The sequence below is a fragment of the Cricetulus griseus genome, chromosome 5 (assembly GCF_003668045.3).
Source record: "Cricetulus griseus strain 17A/GY chromosome 5, alternate assembly CriGri-PICRH-1.0, whole genome shotgun sequence".
Lineage (NCBI taxonomy): Eukaryota > Metazoa > Chordata > Mammalia > Rodentia > Cricetidae > Cricetulus > Cricetulus griseus.
The window spans coordinates 59,258,480-59,279,207 of NC_048598.1; the positions used below are offsets into that span (position 1 = coordinate 59,258,480).

General features: G+C 38.9%; 1 protein-coding gene across 1 annotated transcript in view; it reads right to left on the minus strand.

Moving 5' to 3' along the window:
• The window catches only part of Thsd7b (thrombospondin type 1 domain containing 7B), a 706,540-nt gene that overhangs the window by 490,841 nt on the left and 194,971 nt on the right, over window positions 1–20,728 (minus strand). Inside the window, exon 4 of the mRNA XM_027417733.2 lies at window positions 15,023–15,192. Coding sequence (XP_027273534.2) covers window positions 15,023–15,192 — 170 coding nt within the window. The remainder of the gene's footprint in view (window positions 1–15,022; window positions 15,193–20,728) is intronic.

Consider the following 20,728-nt stretch of genomic DNA (forward strand, 5'->3'; position numbering starts at 1 on the left):
GTGGCTGAAGGATAAACAACTGCTGGTATTCAACTGCTCAACCTTGGACAAATGAGTAAAAGACAATACAAAATAGCACATAGAATGTGATGCCATTTGTATAAAATCAGAATATGATAAACCACGCTGAAGGGACAGAAAACAGATGGTTGTCTGCTTCATATGTGTGCTGGGAACAGAGGCAGAATGGATGGATGAGAAGGGTCAGAGGGACTTTATGGGCATGATAGATGTGTTTAAGCACCCATCAAACACTTACTACGTGAACACTGCTGTGTGCAATACCATCCACAGAGGTGTGATGAGGCAGAAATGACACCCCAACTGTACAGAGACCCTAATACAACTTCATTCACTTAGAAACACACACACACACATACACACACACACACACACTGGAGTTAATATACAATCACTGCTTTCCTAACGGTAGACTTTTGGTCTGTAAAATGTAGCCCCACAAACATGAAATTAATTCAATCGCCTATAAAAGAAGAATATTTTTGGCCTGGAGATGTAGCTCAGTTGATGGAATGCTTACTTAGCAGGCATGAGGCCCTGGAATGCAAACCCCCAAGCATTACATAAAACTGGGCATGGTGATACACACCTGGAATCCCTACATATGTGAAGGAGAGGAAGGAGAATCCGAAGTTCAAGGTCATCCTTGGCTGCACAATAAGTTTGAGGCTAGCCTGGAATATATGAGATCTTGTTTCAAAAAATAAAACTCTGTAATAAAAACAATAACTAAAATAACCAAATAAGTTTTCCAAGGACCAGAGGATTAGAATGACAATAGGAATTTCTGAGTTTACATTTCCTGAATAATTTATGAGGTATTTATTTTTCTTTTTGGAAGGATCTTATTGTGTAACAGACTATTGGGATCTGCTATGTAGTCCACACTGGCCTCAAACTCATAATCCTCTAGCTCCAAACTCCTAAATAATTGGTTTGAAGACACATGCCAGTACACTTGCCTGATTTTTTCCTATTTTTTTTAAATGTAGCTACTAGCAAGCTTTAAATTACATATGTGGTTCCTATGTGTGACCCAGACACGAACTTTCTATGGGATGATGCTGCTCAAAATTGATCCCTGGAGCAGCATCCTTGCCTTGGGGCCTCCTGAGTTTAACAGAATATACCACAGGGGTGGGGGGACGGGAGGAATGATGCAGAGTTTGAACTTTGAAGGCTCTCCAGTTCACTTATGCAGAGGAAATATCAGTAAGGCCACATTACCTGTATGGCCAGGTGGGAGTTATATAGTATTAGATAGTGACCTTTAGGCCCCATACTCCAATATCTTCCTTTTAAATCTTCTAAATCTAGAAAGTTCATTAAAACATCCAATGCATATCCTAAAACAAAGGGACTCTATTCTTCCAGGCTGAGCTACAATGGGGTATTTGAGGAAGTAGAAATAGAAGACAAATCAATTGAGGGTGATAACAATCCAGGTCAAAATTCAATGATAGATTTTTAAATAGTAACTACATAGAAATTAAATCATATTTCATTAAGAAATACTCAGAATTTGTCATGTATCCTTTATTATTAAGTAGTATAAATATATTAGCCAGAAGGAAAAAGTTATAGGATAGATTTCTTTGATAGGGCAAGGTCACACATATAGTATGGTGCAAATGTCTTTAAATGTTTGAAGGTTTTACATGAAAATTAGATTGTTGTTATACATTGTCATCACATAATATAAGAAAAAAGCTACTTATTAATTGCTATTATGTAAAGTACTTATTTCTAGCATGAAGCTAAAACTACATTCAGGAGTGATTTCAAGAGGAATTTGCTTTGTCTTCAAGACATCTGCACCCCCGTCCCTTTTCAAATGGGTGACACGTGATTCCGCTTTCTTGTTTAGCTGGTTGGTAGAGGTAACAAGATCAGTTAGATCAAATCTGCCAAGTTGTATCTGAGTTTCAGGCTTTCACCCACACAAACTGTAAAGGAATTGGTTTGGAGCTGACAGTGGCTTAATGCTGGGTATACACATTGAAAACGTTGACACTCAGCATTCTGTAACATGAACACAGGGGTTTCCCTACACTGCCAAGAGAATGGTCTACTCCACCTGCTCAAAAAGAAACATCCCCACCATATGGAATGGGCTTACAAAAGCCATCTCATGCACTAGGGATAGATCCTGTTTCCACTACCAGGGGTCACACAAACAGACCTGTAGGGGAAGCTGTAGCCACGCCTTCTTAGGGGCTGGCTACAGGAGTACCTGAGGGCTTGTGAGGGCGTGGTCAGAGTGAGTAGGGGGACTGCGTTTTCGGTTTCGGTTTCTCTTTGCTTCTTGCTGTACAGACTACCACCGGCTGGCTGGTTCGCTCTGTAAGTAAGGCTTTTCCCTATTAAATACCCTTATATTTCTACCTGACTCTGTATTGGTAATTACCTACTATACAGACCAGGCTACAAAACCACAGAGGGCCTGGTTTGGTCCCAGGCAGTTCTTGGTCTAGAGTCCATGAGCTCCCACAAGTTCTGGTCAACTGATTCTATGGGTTTCACACGGTGGGATGCCTTGCTTAACCTTGGTGCAGAGTGTGGGGGTAGCGGAGGCCGGGGTGGGGTGGTGGGGCTTGGTCCTGCCTCAATTGAATGTGCCAGGCTTTGTTGATTCCCCATAGGGGGCCTTACCCTTTCTGAGGGGTGATGGGGGGGTGGGGAGGAGGAGAGGAGAGAGGGGCAGTGGTAGTTGGTATGTAAAAAGAATAAAAAATCAAAACAAATTCAAAATTTAGAAAAAAAATCAGGGAAAAAAAAGAAACATCCCCCCAAACAAACACATATATGGCTTGAGTGGGGGGCAGAACCAGAGCCAGAGGAAGGCAAGGAATGAGTGAGGGAAGAGACTGTGGAAGCAGAAAGGTGTGATAATTATAGTAATCATGGACTTTAAAATGATAATCCCCTTTGAACAGGGGGAGGGGACCACCCACATCGGTAAAGCACAATGATAAATAAAACACACACTGTCTTATGGCAAACGTTCCTTTCAGAACATTGTTTCCTTCAGACAGCCTCACTGCCCAACGAGTACAATTAATTGTGGACACACACCCCATGTGTCAATTCTATTCCCCACCCTTGTCAGTTTCTTTTGCTTCACTCTTCAGCGCAGTCCATTCCAATGCAACTTCTTGTCTAAATTCTAAAGGATCTCCTGCTCTCCTAGCTTTGACAGTACCTTATCTCACCATCAAAATTAACATACATATTTTGGTATTTGTCTTCTAACACTAAATTAACAAAAGAGAAAATAAACATCACTTCTAATCTCCTACATTTCTCTTGCCAATTCTCAACTCTACTCTTGTGGAAAATCAAAACTGAGAACCTCTACCTAGCTTATAAGTATGGACCCTTCAACTCAAAATATGTAAGAAATGAAGGCTTATCAGGACACACAGGGTCTGATGAAGTTGTGGAAATCTGAGTTTAAGAAGTAGGATATGATGTTCAAAATAGGATTACAAATGAATGTCAAGCTTCTTTGAGAAGTCTTATATCTGACATGAAAAGAAGAACAAATGCATTGACCTGCAAATGGGCCTGAAACATCTTGTACAACTAACTCCCTTCCACAAAGGATAAAAGAGAAAGCAGGCAGAGTTAACATGCTGAGCTTCAGAACTCTGGTAGTGAGCAGACTGATGTGTGGAATTTAGTCAACATATCTTTTAAGCTTTTATTCTGTCTCAGACTTGTTGGAAACTGAGTAAAACATAATTATCTTTCTCTCTATAAAAGGTTACAGATCTTCGAGGATCTTTGACAGAATTATCACCACAGGAGTTTCCTAAGGGTCATGAGGAAAAGCCATGTGGCTTACATAAGACATAAGAATCAACTAGCAAATAGGAATCCGAAATCCTAGCTAAAAAGCAATTAGAGTTAGCGAAGTCATTGAAGTCATTAAAAGCTTTGATGCTGAAGCCACTATCTGTGCACTGTGCCCACCCCCCACCACCTGAAGGGATTTTCACTGGAGTAAGTTCTCTTGGGAGCGCTGTGATTCCTGGGGCTTCCTTCCAACCCAAAGAACTTGAATAGTTGCCGGATTTAGCTGGGAAGAAATTAGACTGCTTAGTAAATTAGTGTGAGGGAAAATAGCTTTAAGTTAGGAGAAAAGGTACAAGCTATAGGAGCATTCAGTTTTCCCACCAGGGTGAAGAGTGGGAAGCTACATATGGCATTAAAAGGTGAAGGCTTGAGGCGTGGGTCTTCAACTCCAACAAGTCAGGCAGGCTTCAACTTCTGCAATCCTCAGTTTGCATAGCCCACAAGGATTAAATTACATCAGTATTTTCCACTTTGCTCTACTAGTGAGAATAACCTGAAACTTTCTCATTTCTAGGCCCCAGACTAGGCTTACAGAATTAGAAGACCCATTAAAAGAAGCCCAGAAAGCAATAGACTTAGGAAGAATCAGAGGACTAATTTACTTAAAAAAAAATGCTTCTTTGTAATTCTTGATAAACGGATGATTAAATTGCCTCTGTCCCCAGATCCTATTCCATTAAATCTTATTTTATTTAGTACTTTGCCTTAATGTGAGGGGATATATGGAAATTATTATTAAATCAATAAATGATTGATGCTCTCAATCTGAAAGATGGTAGAGATAGTTGTAGCTACACGCAGTTAAGAGTAGACTCACAGAATCATATCAGTCCTTCAGTGCATCCTACCTAGCAGGAAGGAGACTGTCATGTGTAACATCTGGGAAAACCCTACAGCTTCCCTGATCTATCCCCTTCAATGAGAGAAACTGTGGTAGAAAATAGGGTGAGTATGATGCATACAAGAAATTTTCTTCGTTGCACTGAAAGTACATTTCTCTGTCCTTGGCTTTTGAAAGTGCAGGGTGGAGTCAGGTAATAATTCACCTGTTCAAGGTGAGAGTCATTGTGGACAATACAGAACAAAGTTAGAATTCCACTTTCCTGACCCCAATGCAGTGTTTCTTCCTACTCACGTCCTTGGAATCAAGGAACAAATACTATTATCTCTATTTTTCTATACCTGCATCTGTAGTGTCCAGATGTGCTTTGAACAACAGGGAGCAAGTGTCACTCAAAGCTACCAAGATGCACACCTCGCCTTAGATGACCAGGGCTGACTTGGGGTGTGCAGCTGACGCATCAGAAAGTGATCCCCTCAACACGGCTGACACTAAATATCCATAAGTGACACAGAAAATAAAAGCCAGAAGAGAGGAGACATGACAGAAGACATAATGTAGGAAGCAATATTTTAGATAACTGTTTTTCAGGGTAAAAACCAGAAAGTTCATCACTATTAAATAAAAAGAACAAAAAGCTAAGCTAAAAACACAGGTCAGTGGTAGAGCACATGCCAAACATGTATGGGAGCCTGGGTCAGTCTCTGATGTGTCAAAAATTCATATATATATATATATATATATATGTTTTTTGAGACAGGGTTTCTCTGTGTAGCTTTGGAGCCTGTCCCGACACTCACTCTGGAGACCAAGCCTCGAACTCACAGAGATCCACCTGCCTCTGCCTCCCGAGTGCTGGGATTAAAGGTGTGAGCCACCAACGCCCAGCATAAATATTATAATAAATCAATTTCATAATAAGAAACTTTTTAGGGATTAAATATCCAATTATCTGACTTTCTTAAAATTGGAAGTGAGTCAAATCCCAGAGTTTTTTTCTTTTAAAATATTTGTATCTTAATAGTTTAGTACACATACTCTAAAAATATACCATAAAATTAAAAAATACTCAACATATTTATCCTAAGTATTATGAAATAAGAATTTCTAATTCACTAAATCATCGTTTCCCACTTATGTTTTGATGCTGTGGTCTCAGTATGAAGCCATTCACCCATCGTTGCAAACCTGAGTTTGTCTGAGGTAGATTCCAGTACATTAGCCATATAGGTCAATATGGGTTTTTTTGTTTGTTTGTTTGTTTGTTTTTGGTTTTTGGTTTTTTTGGTTTTGGTTTTTCGAGACAGGGTTTCTCTGTGTAGCTTTGGAGCCTTTCCAACGATTTTGGAATTGTTTTACATAATATCTCAAGAGTTCTGCATCAGAACTCTGTTAAACATTTATCTGACGTAAAATGTTCTCAGTTGACTACAGTTTCGAACTGTAGTCAACACCTTATAATATTCATTTGATTCAGAGAAATGTAGTAATACCTAAAGCAGAATACTATAATTTTCCAAATAAATGATTTTAATTATATAGTTCAACTATAATAATTGCACATCTGTGAACACTACAAAGTAATATATCTGCTAAAATACTCTATACACAAGGTTTCTTTTAGGCACTTTAAGATTTTGGGAGGTATGGGAACTGTATTGTTTTATATCATAGAGACAGCCCTTCCTGGTTATAATTTGAAAACAACCATTTTATTTATGATAAGCAATTAATAGTTTATTTTCATACAGAATAATATTAACATCTATGTGTGTGTGTGTTTTATGTATTATGCGGCAGCAAAACAAAGCAAAATAGATACATCATATACAATTCAGCATTTGTTTTGATCAGAGGTACTGATAGCTTGTGGTCCCAGACTTTATTTTCGAAACTGTTAGTATACCAAGTATAGCAAAGTAGCATTGAACAGAGAACTAATGTCAACTTCTGGGCCAATTTGGTCATTATTTCTGTAAGCCACCATATAAGAGACCACGGTTTTTACAGGAATTGTCCTCTTCTGTCACTATGTATACAGGTGTTACATGCCCTAAATATGCTTCACTACTATAACTGGGGTGCAATAAACTGACATAATGGTGAAATTTATTAGGTACCCTGATACAGGTAAATTAACCACTCTGTCTCAGGCCAAAGAGTCTGATAGCATTATCTATGGAAACGTCACAGGTCAACATAGTGTTCATAGGGCAGGTGATACTTAAGCTCATACAGAGCTTGATACATGGGTGTGCTACTTAGTCAAATCCAAACTCAAAATCAGCACTTCCTATAATGACCAATTCCTTTAGAATTTTGTTCTTTGCTAGGTTTTTCATTTATGTTCTAAGAAATCCTGGAGATATTTTATGACTGCGCATTTTGATTAATTATATGCCAACTCCAAACTCCTCATCATTTCCTCTTTTATGTAAACTGTTGTGTGAGTCTTCTCATATTGCAGTCTGTAGGCTTCTTGAAGTCCAGTCAGCTTTGAATGTGAGAACTGTTATCTAATTCACAGTACAGTACCCACTTTGTTAGCATTAATTTCAGAATGCACTCCACCATGTGAGAATTCAGGGTAGTAGGCCTTGTGCTAGAGATAAGAAATGACTACTCACATGCAACTCATCCTAACAGGAAGGCTGCCAATAATGTGTCCAATGAATGGGCCAGCCTCTACTAGCTTCTAAATACTTACAATTGCATCTCTTTGCAGACAGAGCAAGTTATATAACTTTATTATTGAAAGAAACTTTCCTGTTAGACCCGATTCTAACTCTAATTTTACAGATGAGGAGTCTGAAGCATTTTCATTTTAAAAGGAAATTTAAAGGCAAAGCCCTTTGCTCTTCTAGGATGCTAATTTAAGCTTGCATTTGGAATATGCTTTTTATATACCTGAACTATAAGATGCATGGTAATATGCCCATGCAATCTGATTTTGTGTTTCTCCCTCCAGTTGGCTTTGGTTTTCTCAAATTGTGGGTTGATATATTTATCCCCATTCCAGATACATGGCATGGTACTTAGCCTGTAGAACTGTCTTAATAAATGTATGAATGATTAACTTAAAAATGAATAATTTGTGGTTTTGGAGTCTTTCATGGATTGGGTTCTGTGATGTGATTTTTCTCTTCTTTCAAAATGGATCTTCCTGACAACTCTAATGTTATTTCAATTTTACAGATGAAAGAGCTAGAGTCTTACAGAGGCTGCGTGACATCCCCATCATCATACACCTAAGAAATGGGACAGCTCATCCCAAACCTTGCAATCCCTACCCCAAGCTTAGGCTCTTAATTACTAAGCACTTAGACCTCTGGGCATGCAGAGTGTGCCAAATAACCAGCTGAGCCAAGAGAAGTCTTCTGCTACTTACATTTAAAAGAAATACCAAGTATCCTTTTATTTGTCAGTATCAATACAGGAAGTTTGGACATGTGGGGTTTTAACTACTTCAAGGTGTCTATATCTGATTCTTTAGAGTCTGTGACTATGTTCCAGAGTCTGATGGGTTAATCAGCCTATGAAAGACAGAGGATCTAGACAGATGAATCCCATCTGCAGAGATATGCATGGGACATGTGCATTGCCTGGAAATGGATAAGAGAAATAAGGAATGTCATTAAAAAACTCTCATTGCCATCAATATAAGAACTGGTGTGAGAAATGTTGAAAGAGGATGATAAATAGAAGAGACAAATTGTATTTCCAGGTATAAATACATTTACCAATAGATCGAACATGAGCTAAGGGGCCATTGACAGTGAGCTATCAAGGCATACACTACATTTCTATCTTGAGTTCTTGGGAGAAAGAGATAATTGTAGGTCTCTGGGCACAGTGAGATAATCCATAAGGATCTAGGAAGACACTAAAAAAATACAATGTGGGAAATACCACATTTAAAATAGGTTATTCAAACTGTAATACATGTTATCTAGGTCTGCATTCCAAATCTACAAAGCATTTGGGCAACATGGGCAAAGTTTGTCCAGAGTCATAAATATGATTAAATTGTAAAGAACAGCACATCTTCAGAGAGATAAGCTCAAGAGTTCTATTGAACTATATGGTGACTACAGTTAATAGTCACCATGCCTGCCAATGGGAATCTTATCGTCAAAGTAGACGATGCTGATCATTAATATTTTAAGTCACTCATTCCTCAGTTTCTCCACATATCAAAACACTGCACTGTATATCAGGCAAACGAATTTTCTTGTTAATAAAGAAGAAAAAGCAGAATCTAAAAAAATACCATTGAGGGATATAGCCATATATTCTACATGGTGATATAGAAAGTCTTGGAATTAGAAAAAAAATCCAAATACATTTGCTTTTCCCAGCTTTTCGATTGATGTTGGAATCAATTCTTTCTCAAGAGAACCCAAGAAAATCTCCTAAGACACAAGGAACCACTTAACTCTGCCTGAGCACATGGCGACCTAATAAGTGAGTCTTCCCTCCCGAGAGAAGGATGGGGAATTAAAACTGGAGCATGGGAAAATGCCCAAGAAGAGTTTGGAAAGAATAGTAAGACTTTCCTGTAGGAAGGTGGGTAAAATAAAGAAATGTTTTCACACCATCCCACTTGCTGGGCATTCACATGTTTTAAAAGACTCAAGAAATAAATTTGGAAGCAATGACTTAGTGACAGAAATTCTGCTGCCAAAAGGAACCTCATTACCTCACGGCTTGGCACTCACAACAAAACCAGTCTAGCTGACAAAATGAAGTCAAGTGAGATATTCAACTAAAGAATGTCAGTGCATTAGGCTTGGTATGTTATTTTCCTGACTCTGAAAAGGAACATTTGACTGTTCATTAATGAAGTGCAGGTTGTGTGGATGAGCATAATGAATAGGAAGGTGTGTCAAAGTCAAAAGAAGTGTCTCCCACTAAACCTAAGAACATAGGCAGGCACTGGCATTCATTTGCTTAAAAAAATCTACTGTGTTGTTATCTACATTTTCCTGGTAAATACATGAACTGAATGTGTACTATGATCACAGAAAGTTTACTTGCTCTTAAGAATTCTGCAAGGTGTAAGAAGGAGAAACAAGACATCTTAAGAAAAATCAAGATTATAAAAGGAAAGAACAATAATAAATGTGGAGGGAAAGGAAAAGATGCCCCTTCACCCCCTCTTCCTTTTACACGCACATTTACACTCACCCATAGTGACTGATTGTTGATCTGTCTCATTCTTTCTTTCTAAGCATAGCCATCAAGTCTAATAGCTGGCACCCTTTAGAGAATAGAGCCTATGTGAGAATTGGTGTTAGTACTTTATTTGGGCAGTTTGGTGTCATTGAAAAATCTATACTCATATCCATTCTAGGTCCTTGACAATCTCCCTGTTCTGTGATGCTACAAGCTTTTGTTTCAGTAACACATAGCATGGAACTATCAACTTCCCTGAGCTAACTTAAAAAACTATGTATGCATATATACACATGTATACATGAATCCGCAGGAAGAACACCTGCATTTTTTCCTTTACAAATTTATATTAAGAAGGATCCATGTGTCAGGAAACATGTGTACTTAAGTACAAGTGATTTCCTTTTCTCATAAGCAAATGTAAAGCATCTCCTTCAGCTACCCTGCATCTTTTTTTCCAGCCTGTCCTGCTCTCACTTAAATCATGTAAAGTATTTCTTGAGCTTAAATAAACTGAGAAATATATAATGTCAAGAAGTGCCTGATAACTTAATTAATGATAAAATAGGAGCTCTCCGGTAGTTTTGCTAATCATACTAATGTAATAAGCACGCCCATGTCACGCTAACATAAGTTTGTTATACTTGATTTAGAAAATCACTGAACTTAGATTTTTAAAAAGCGATCAAAAACAGCCAATAAAAATAAACCTTAATTTAGACTTCTAGTGACCAAGTTGTCTATAAATATTTAATAATCATTTTGCCTATGGAAAATGCTTCACAGTTTTAGAGAGAATGTTTAAGCTATATTCTTATTTATATCTTTATTTAGTTCTGTTTGTGTAACTACCATCTACCAACCATTCAGTAAAAACAATCAATCATATGGTATATTATTGCCTCTATAATAAAGTAGGACTTAAATAATTGTGTATGTGTGTGTAATTATTTAAGTCATATATATACATATATATGTGTGTGTGTGTGTGTGTGTGTGTGTGAGTGTGTGTGTGTGTGTGTGTGTGTGTGTGTGTGTGTGTGTGTATGCATGTATTTTACTGGCTTTCTTATTTCCTGTCATTTCTAGAAAATTTGCCTATACTGTTACAGTTGCTTATATCAAGATTATGGTTAGGTAACTAAAGAGATGGTCTCAAACTTAACCCTGGACTACATGTGGACTTTGGATTCCATAGCAATAATGTATGGAAAACTGACTTTCAGTTCCCAAACACAATTCTGCAGTTTATGCATTTGAGATGCAAGCAGAGAGAGAACACAGTCCAATAGAAGAGGTCTAACAGGTTCCTGAAACTTGATGTATAATGCCATCCTTCCCTATTCATGCTCCACATCCTCTTTCTCTTAGTCTCCCTCCTCTGTCTCATCCCTTTGCTTATTAATAAGGCATGTCCCCTGCCTTAATTCACTTCTTCCTTTCACTGCTGCTTCACTGAGGGGTATGAAGGTGAGCTTGTCAACATCACACTTTCATTCTTACTGTTGACTTTCCTTGTGATCATTATCCCAGTAAGAGGAAATTTCCAAGGTGGAAGTACCATAGGCCATGCACTTGTTTCTTTAGGCTCCAACGGGATTTTTATTAAGTGTTCTGCTGTGAGGTAGCAAAGGCTGTTTCATTCAGTTGTCTGTTTCTTCCTTAGCACAAACAAGATAAAATGCTACCACTTTGTTTAAACTGCCGGTTTGGTTTTTCTTCTCAGGGTGACATTAAAGGATGGTTCCTAGTACTATACTTCTGACATTTCATTCTCACTCTCAAATGAGCTGAGCTTATTGACTTCAAGACCAGTCCTTGACAAGACTGAGGAGTTATCTTCTTCAATGCTACCTTAATAAATAGACCCATCTGTTGGTAACTAACATTATTTATACTTCAAAACATTTCTGGATAGCCAAATAAGTTTGCAAGTAGGACTTGACCACTTATGAGAGTTTCCTTAGCATATTTTAATTTTCTTATTTTTTTAATATTCTTACAAAGAGATGAGAATATAGAGATTCATTCTCTGCTTTCAAGCCTAATCATACTATCAAAAATAAAGTATTAACTCCAGAGTCGTGCAGAAATCCTCTTTTTCTAACACCTGTAGATTCCATTACTACCTTAGTTCTCCTCACAACAGTTTTCAGGCCACCTCAATACACAAGCATCAGTCCCTATATTCAGGTCCTATGTTCTCTCCACCTACAATAACAGTGGACCTCTGACAAGCACTGGCTCTTCCATGATGATTACCTTCAGGGGTCCTTGAATTGTTTTGAAAGTGCAGTGTTTGCAATGATCACAAGACCTGAAGATACCAAAGCATAATTATCACATTGCTTTCCTAATGAAAAGATAGGGAATTATTGGAGGGATACCATTATAATGACAGGACCTAGGACTAAAGTAAAGCTTGGCACATGACAGAATGTTTTTGAAACAAATGTTACCAGATTAAAGACAAATTTAATGGGGTAGGAGAGATATTGCCTATCCAAGCCTCACAACTTTTATTTGATCCCCAAATCCAAAGTAGTATAGACAGAACTGACTCCCAGGCCTTGTCCTCTGATTTACACATAAGCATGTGACATGCATGCGTGTGCATGCACATAAATAAATAAGTTAATCAATTTATTTAAAAAGAAATGTCATTAGTTTGTGTGTTTAATTACTACCAGAGCAAATTACAGTTTAATTACTACTATTACCAAAGTTGGAAATAGTTAAATCCTATTGACCTAATTTGACAAGCTATCACTGTACTTTACAATAGAAACTCAAATGTTCTCTTGCTTTTAATTTGGGTCTAGAAGAAATTTGAATACCACTGGACTTGTCAAAGGTTACATATGAAAGAATTACAAGGAAGGAAAGTAACAGACAAATGCTCCTGCTGGTTCACATGCACTACTGAGCAAAATAAAACCTTTGATGATTGCTAGAGAGTAAGTGAGTCTATCTGGTATAGTCTGTATGGCTGTGCTATATTAGAAAAGAGCTTCATTTGCTGTATTCAGCTCTGCATAAGAAGACATGGTTGAGTCACACATCAGTGTGTTTGTAAGCCCAGACATCCCTTGCCTCAGAACAGAGGGCTTCTGAATTGCTCAGTGTTTGCACAGGAACCCAAATATTAATTCTGAAGTGATGGGGGTGTATTTCTGCATATATGTTTCTCTTATTGGTTGATGAATAAAACGCTGATTGGCCAGTATCCAGGCAGACAGTAGAGGCAGGCTACTAGAGGAGGAGAATGCTGGGGAGAGGCAGCAGAGAGGGGCGGCCCGAGACGCCATGTAGCCGAAGAAGGAGTGACAGGTCTGGACCCTTTATCAGTAAGATAAGACCACATGAAAATACTTAGATTAATAGAAATTAGTTACTAATTAAGAGAGAGCTATCCAATAAGAATCCTGAGCTATTGACCAAACAACTTTTAATTAATGTATCTCTGTATGCTTACTTAGGGCTAATCAGCTGTGGACCAAGCTGAAAAGAAAGTCCAGCTACACTGAAGTGTGCCCTGTCCTAGAATAGTATCTTCATTCTTCCATACTTTATTCAAATGGTACTCAATCTGTAATGAGCATCTCTTCTTTGCTTGTTCTTTCATTGTGTAGTCATCTCCACAAGCTTTTCCTAATTTGAGTCCCCCTGCCTAATCTAGTTTGCTTTCTGTGGCTGTGATATAAGCACTCCTACTAAAAGCAACTTGCAAAGTGCTTAGCGGGCTCACAATTCTTAGCCACAATATATATTGCTAAGGGAAGGAAATCAGGATTCGAACTCAAGCAGGAACTGAAAGAAAAACCATGGAGGATGCCGCTCACTAGCCAAGGACCACCTGCCTAGGGATGGTGCTCCCCACAATGTGCTAATACTTCTGTGTTGATCACCAATCAAAACACTCTCTCACAGATGTGCTCAGAGGCTAACCTGATCAAGGCCATTGATCAACTGAAGTTCATGCCAAGTGACTCTAGGTTGTGTCCAGTTGACAATAATAAAAAAAAAAAATGTCTAGGATACTTCTCACTATGCAGTTTTTCATTAACAAAGCTGGAAATATGGTACAAGAAACATTGGAAATAGATTTATTAAAAAGAAGATCATTGTGCTTTATAGAAGAAACTTCAGGAAGATAAAATTTCAATAGAAGATACAAAGCCAAAGCAGAAAATAGATAGGTCATAGATGGTCAAGTCTTTGTCTCTGAAGCTCCCTGAGCTGCAGTCATGAATGAAAGGAAAGAAGGGGGAGATGGAAAGGAAGAATCCTCAACAGTTGAGAGGATAATCTGGAGCTTCAAATCTAAATGCCTTCTTTTCCAAGTTCAGAAGACTTATTACAGTCTTGTTTTCTCCTGAAACACCAAGTATGTAAGTTGTCAATTTTCATAACTGTAATTACAGAAGAAAATAGCTATTACTATTTTTTTTAAGTAGCACTAAATCCCAAAAGGTGATCATTTAAGCCCAGATCTATAGATGCTTCTAGAACTCTGGGACTTGTCAAAATGGTGTATCTAGCAGGAAAAGCTTTACATAATAAAAGCTACATGTTTCCATAATAAGAAAGCTTGACTCCTGTCTTCCCAACCAAAGGCCCCCCAAAGTTCCACACAGCAAGTCCATCACACCTGCAGAGGGTTCATTCAGCCTCAATTTTCTAAGCATCTGATAGAAACTGTGTAGTCTTCTAGGATGTTAGCATTGTTCTCCACTCTTGTATATTCAATCAGTACATTTGAATAAATCTGAGCAGTTGATATTAGCTGAGTGAGGCAAAAACCTCTCTTCTTTGACTGGCCACTGGTAGGCTGCCCATGCCCCAGTGGTTGGTCCCCTGCCCATGTGCATATGAGAAGCACTAGTTGAACTTAGTGGGTTATTATCCAAAAAGCAAGACATGAAGTTAGAAGAGTGATGGAATGCAGGGTACTTGGGGTATTTGATAGTAGGTAATAGTGAATAGATGGGATAGAAATAAGATGTATAAAAATTTCAAAGAATAAATAAATATCTATTTGCAAGTTAGGAAAAAAAATCTATGAGTGTTACTGGGGTGGGTTCTCCTTCCAGCCAGCAACCCCTCTGCCAGTAGCTAGCTGCCTACCTTCCTTGGCCCTTGATGAGGCAGCTGCGGGTAGACTTTGGGCACAGTATACCTCCCGGGTCTGGATCCCACCACCACAGACTGGTCCTGTGTCATGCCAAAGTGGGTCCTGCTGCTCCAGAAGAAGAGAGACTTGGCATTCCTTCCATTCAGAGGTTCTCCAGGAATACCTGTTCAATTTGATTTGTTTAAAAGAAGAAGAAAAAGAAGCAATGAGGAAAGTATTCACCTCTGAAGAAAACAAGCAACAGCATCAAACATGCACAAAAATCTCTTTCTCACTGTGGATGAAAAAGTCTCCTGGCTTTGGATTATTAAATCTCTGTTATTTCCCAGAGAAAAGCACACCTGTCCATTGTGACGGCAAACAGCACAGAGTGACTAGACTAAAGGAAGGAAAGTAAGGCAAATGACATGTGTGTAAGGCAAGCTGTGGGCATGTTTTACCATGAAGTGGGAGAAAGAGAAGAATTAGAGGAAGGATCTGGAAACACAATATGGCAGCTGAAATTGTGCTAGGGAGTTACCAGACAGACTTCCGGATGAGTATATGAGTATTTTCAATTAGCAGAGGAATGTATACTCTTGCAGGCATTTTCTTTTCAAATAGGCCAAATTGGTCTCTAACATCTCAATCATGATGTAGAAATAATTTTCTCCCCATTTAACACCTTGACACTGGATAAAGCAATTAAGCTGAATTCATTAAAATGTGTGTTACATGTTTATTAAAATGTGTTAACACTGTGTATGTCACTTTGTTTAGTCAATGAATACTTTTCAACACAAGCAGCATGCAGCTATTTAAGCTGACTTACAAATCTGTCTTCCTGTTTTATAATTAATTGGTGAAGAAACATTTTAAAACACATAAAACTAAAATAGCAAAATACAATAGAGCTTATATACAATTCACAGAAAACAAAACTATCACAATCATTCCTGGGTTAACATCTTCAGACATAGTTTCCTTTTGTGGGTTACTACAGCATCCCTCAAGCCCAAATCATTAATATAACCCACAGCATCCTCATACATACACACAGACTCATTACCTTCTGGAATAACAAAGAAAACCTAAGAACATTCTCAGATGTGAGGAAAGATTGCACAGGAATGTGATTGCTTATGATAAAAGTAAAATATAATAATTATTACATGTCATGAAGACCATGTTTTTTTTTTCTGAAACAAGAGGGAAATTGAAAATCAAGCAATATGTATGAGGATATCTAAAACTCTTGATAATGACCAAACCCTGCACAGGGAATGTTATTATTCTAAAGAGCTTAGAGGCCTGGAATCATTAGTCTGTATGAAGCTCATTGTACAGATGAAGAGGCAGACAATTCATCCAGCCTTGTTGCAACTCGAGTTTTCTCCCTCACCCTTATTACTTCATTTCCACACGATTTCCCCAGCCTTAAAGATCTGTGGACAAGGGCCTCCAGGGGAGATAGTTCAGCTGTACAGGTGTGAGGTCCAGAGTTCAGATGCCCAGCTCTCAGGTATGCCCCCTGGCTGGATATGGAGGAATAAGGACCCCTGGAGTTTTCTGGTCAGCCAGTCTAGATGGATGCATGAGCTTCAGAATTAGTGAAGGACCTTGTCTCAAAAAACAAGGTGGAAAGAAATTAAGGAAAATACATGCTATTAACCTCTGGTTTCCACATCATACACACACACACACACACACACACACACACACACACACACACACACACACACACACACACACATGCACACTCACATGCAAACAAACTTACATGACCACATGCATACCACACAAAACATTATATGCAAATATATTACTACACACAGGGGTAGCAAGGAATTTGGGGTTCCAAGGTCAAATCTTCCTTACAGGTAAACATAAATAACGTTCTTCTAATTTCAACAGTAAGATTCAGAGCAGGTCAGGTCTCCTCAGAGCATGAGGCAGCACTTCTCCAAAGGAATAACTCATTCCCAACTTCTCATCCCATTCCCTAGGGTTGCATAAGTGAGGACTTGGCTCTGAGCTGTGGGATGGACACAGGTAGCTCTGTTGCATGGCAAAGCACAGTGAGCTTGGTGACTGACTGTAGGACTGGATGGTTACTCAACTTTTTACCTTCAAGGGCTCTTCTTCTTTGACTCTGTTGAAGAAGTCTCTTTCTCTAATAAACAGCTGACCCCAAGGCCAGTAACTGCAGCAAACACACTGTGTGCAGTATATATTGTGGTGTAGACCATTGGCAATACATTTGGTGTAGACCACAGTTCTTTTATTTTTTATTTACAAACAATCTTGTTTTACATATCAATCACCCTGTTCCCTCTCCCTCCCATCCTCGCATGCCTCTCCACTGACCCCCCCAACTCATCCCGTATGCACTCCCTAAGGGTAGGGAGGCCTTCCCTGGGGGATCATAAAAGTCTGTAACATCATTTCAGGGAGGGCCTAGGCTCTCCTCTGTGTATCTGGGTTGAAACAGTATCTCTCCAGAGGAAATGGACTCCCAAAGTCAATTTGTGAACTATGGATAAATACTGGTTCCACTGCGAGAGTTCCCATAGGCTGCCCAGGCCTCCTAACTGGCACCCACATTCAGAGGGCTTGGTTCAGTCCAATGCTGGTTCCCCAGCTTTATGACTGGTAGACCATGGTTCTTAAGAATCCCACCAACCTGATCTGAATAGGAGCTTTGCTACTTATTAGTCCTTCAACTTGATCAACTTGATCTCTAATTCTATTTTCTCATTCACAGCAAACACTGAACTTGTCATATAATGGAAGCTAATCCTCTTTATATTCTTCACTATACCACACATACTCTCTCTCTCTCTCTCTCTGTCTCTGTCTCTGTCTCTCTCTGACACACACACACACACACACACACACACACACACACACACACACACAACCTCTTTTTGCTTGAGACAGAGGCAAATGTATCCCACTTGCTATATAGCTGAGAGTAACCTTGAGCTTCTGATCCTCCTAACTCTACTTCCAGAGTATTCCAATTATAGCTATATACTATTATCCCTTATTTATGTAATGCTGGTTTTTCAACCTAGGGCTTCACACATGATAGGCAAACACTTTACCCACTGAGCTATATTCCCATTCCCCCATATCCTTTTATCATTCTCTGTGTATTTGTTCATTGCTGCCCCACCCCACCCCCACACACAAACACACACACACACACACACACACACACACACACACACACACACACACACAGAGAGAGAGAGAGAGAGAGAGAGAGAGAGAGAGAGAGAGAGAGTGAGAGAGAGACAGAGACAGAGACAGAGACAGAGACAGAGACAGAGATGGGGGTTTCATTGATAGTTATATATTTGGTCTTACCTAGTACTGCACCCTGTATGCTCCAACATTGTCCAGCCAGATAAGATGGTCCCTCCAGGGCAATAGTGGCGTGACTACTGTAGGAGTATCCAACCACTCTCTGGTTGGATTTGAAGCCTATCACAGGAGGGAATTCTTGTCTGACACTATAAATATAGTCAATTCACAGCTCAGGTGGTTATGAGCACTAGGAGAAACCTACTATTGTTGTTTTACTAAATGTTTATGTTATCCAACTGCCTTATAAATATTTGTGTTTGTACCTGTAGATTTGTGCTTCTGGCAAAAAGAAGCTTATTTTACAATGACCAGTGGTTAATGCAGAGACTACTCAAAGTAATAAGAATAAGAGGTTGTGAGTTAATGTAGATATTCAGCCATAGATATGTCCAGTCTATGGATGAATATCTGTATTAACTATTTTAAACCTGATATTCAAGAAAAATTAAAGAAGAGAACACAGAAAGGATGCTAGAGCCAGAGGATGGGGAAGATTGCTTCCATTGGACATGACATGGCTGTTGCCAAGTTACTGTGGTTACTGACACTAAAGTTGTGAAAGATCAGTCTAGTTAAAATTCCAGTGTAGATCAGGAAGTGACTCTCAATGCTCCACTCCAAGCTGAGGAGTCACGAGGAGTTGATGGCTGCTGAGAAAGAGAGAGTTCCCTTTCATCAGGGCTGTAGCTACTGGTAGGGTGCTATTGCCCATTCATGGGCATACAGACAGCACTATTTGTACTTTGCTGGTTTTATTTAAGAAAAAGAAAGACAGAGCACAGGGATGCAGGGAGTTTTGTTGGGGAAGCCTAAAAGGGTTGGAAGGGAAGTGTGAGGTGGACACGATCAAGAAAAGTTGTATATATATTTAAAGCTATCAAAGAATAAGTTTTAAAATTCTAAAAAGTCCTAGATTAGGTATTTTTAATGCCACATTCCTATACCAGCAAACAAAATGTTGAAAAGAGCATGCAAAACAGTTTAGCATCATTGCAAGCCAAAAGGGGAATAGGTTACTTTGTATAAACCACTTATTCAATTAATTTTTCACAACCTGTAATAATTAGTAATGGATAGATTTTGGAAATCATTGTGAAGGATAATGAAAAGGAAAGTTTAATGATTACGGTTTTACATAAAGAAACAAAATCTCCGTTGGTAGATCGTTAACCAGAGGGGCCCAACTTCCGTTCACTGGCAAGTGACAAAAATCTCTAAAGAAAAATGGGACTTTTATTACTATCCCTATTGTTCCCCATCCCTGAGAAAATATCAACTCAGCAAGAGGCAAAGAAAACAGCAGACCAGTAAAGGGTTTCTGCTCCCTTTTTAACACGGGTCATTTCATAGTCTTTGCTCATCTCTTTTCACTTTATGTTTTCCAAAAGCCTAGCTATGTTTAGTCACAAATCACCCAGCAGCCACAAAAACCAAGCGCCCTGAACTCCACCAACCTGAGAGAGAGTGTCTCTAGGATCTGACAGAATAAGAAATCAAAGGAGTACACTCAGCTAAACGTTGCTCTCTCTCTTCTTTAGAAGTGCTTATGGTGGTAGACCTTGGCAAATGCTGCCTCCCTAGCCTGCCTGCGACATTTTCTTTAATGGGTGAGTCTGTGTCAACCACCAAGCTTTGCAAAACCCTGTCTCCAACTCTAGCGACTTTCTACACACCCTCGTTCTGCTCTCCTGCTTAGGAAGGGAATACAGAGTCTTAGAAACTGGAGTCCTATGTCCTCTGCTGAAGAAATACTCTGAAAGTAGCTGTCATAATGCCTCCAATGGAGCAGATGAACAACAAAGGAAAGAAATGAATGAATTTCCATGCCTTCTACCCTGGTATGTCTATAGGACCAATTTGCTTTTTCTTGATACTCTGGCTCAAGAGAATATGAGAATAAACATGTCATTTATTTATTTGGCCATTATGATGTCAGGTAAGTGGTAAGGTAGGATTCAAAGAGAATATTGTTTGACTCTGTTGTTACAGTGAATGGAAAAGCCACAAAGCCCATGCTAGTGAAACTGAATCCAAGCTCAGGAAAAACAGATGCTCTGCCCACCTGGGTATTGCAAGAACCAGCAAGCACTGGTACTGGATAGAGGAATTGGATCCTGGACTAAAATAAAAACATGTATCTTCCATTGGTTGTTGTGATGCCTGTCAATGATGTCTGTCCAATAACACTTCTCAACATCAAGACATTGACCAACCATTCGTTTTATAATTAGACTACTATAGAGTCTCAAGGTTAAATTTCAATATTTCAGAGAGATGAAAGCCATTCACAAGGGGGAGTAAGTAAAAGTCAAGCAACAGACTCTCTGTGAAAATTCAAATCGTCACTA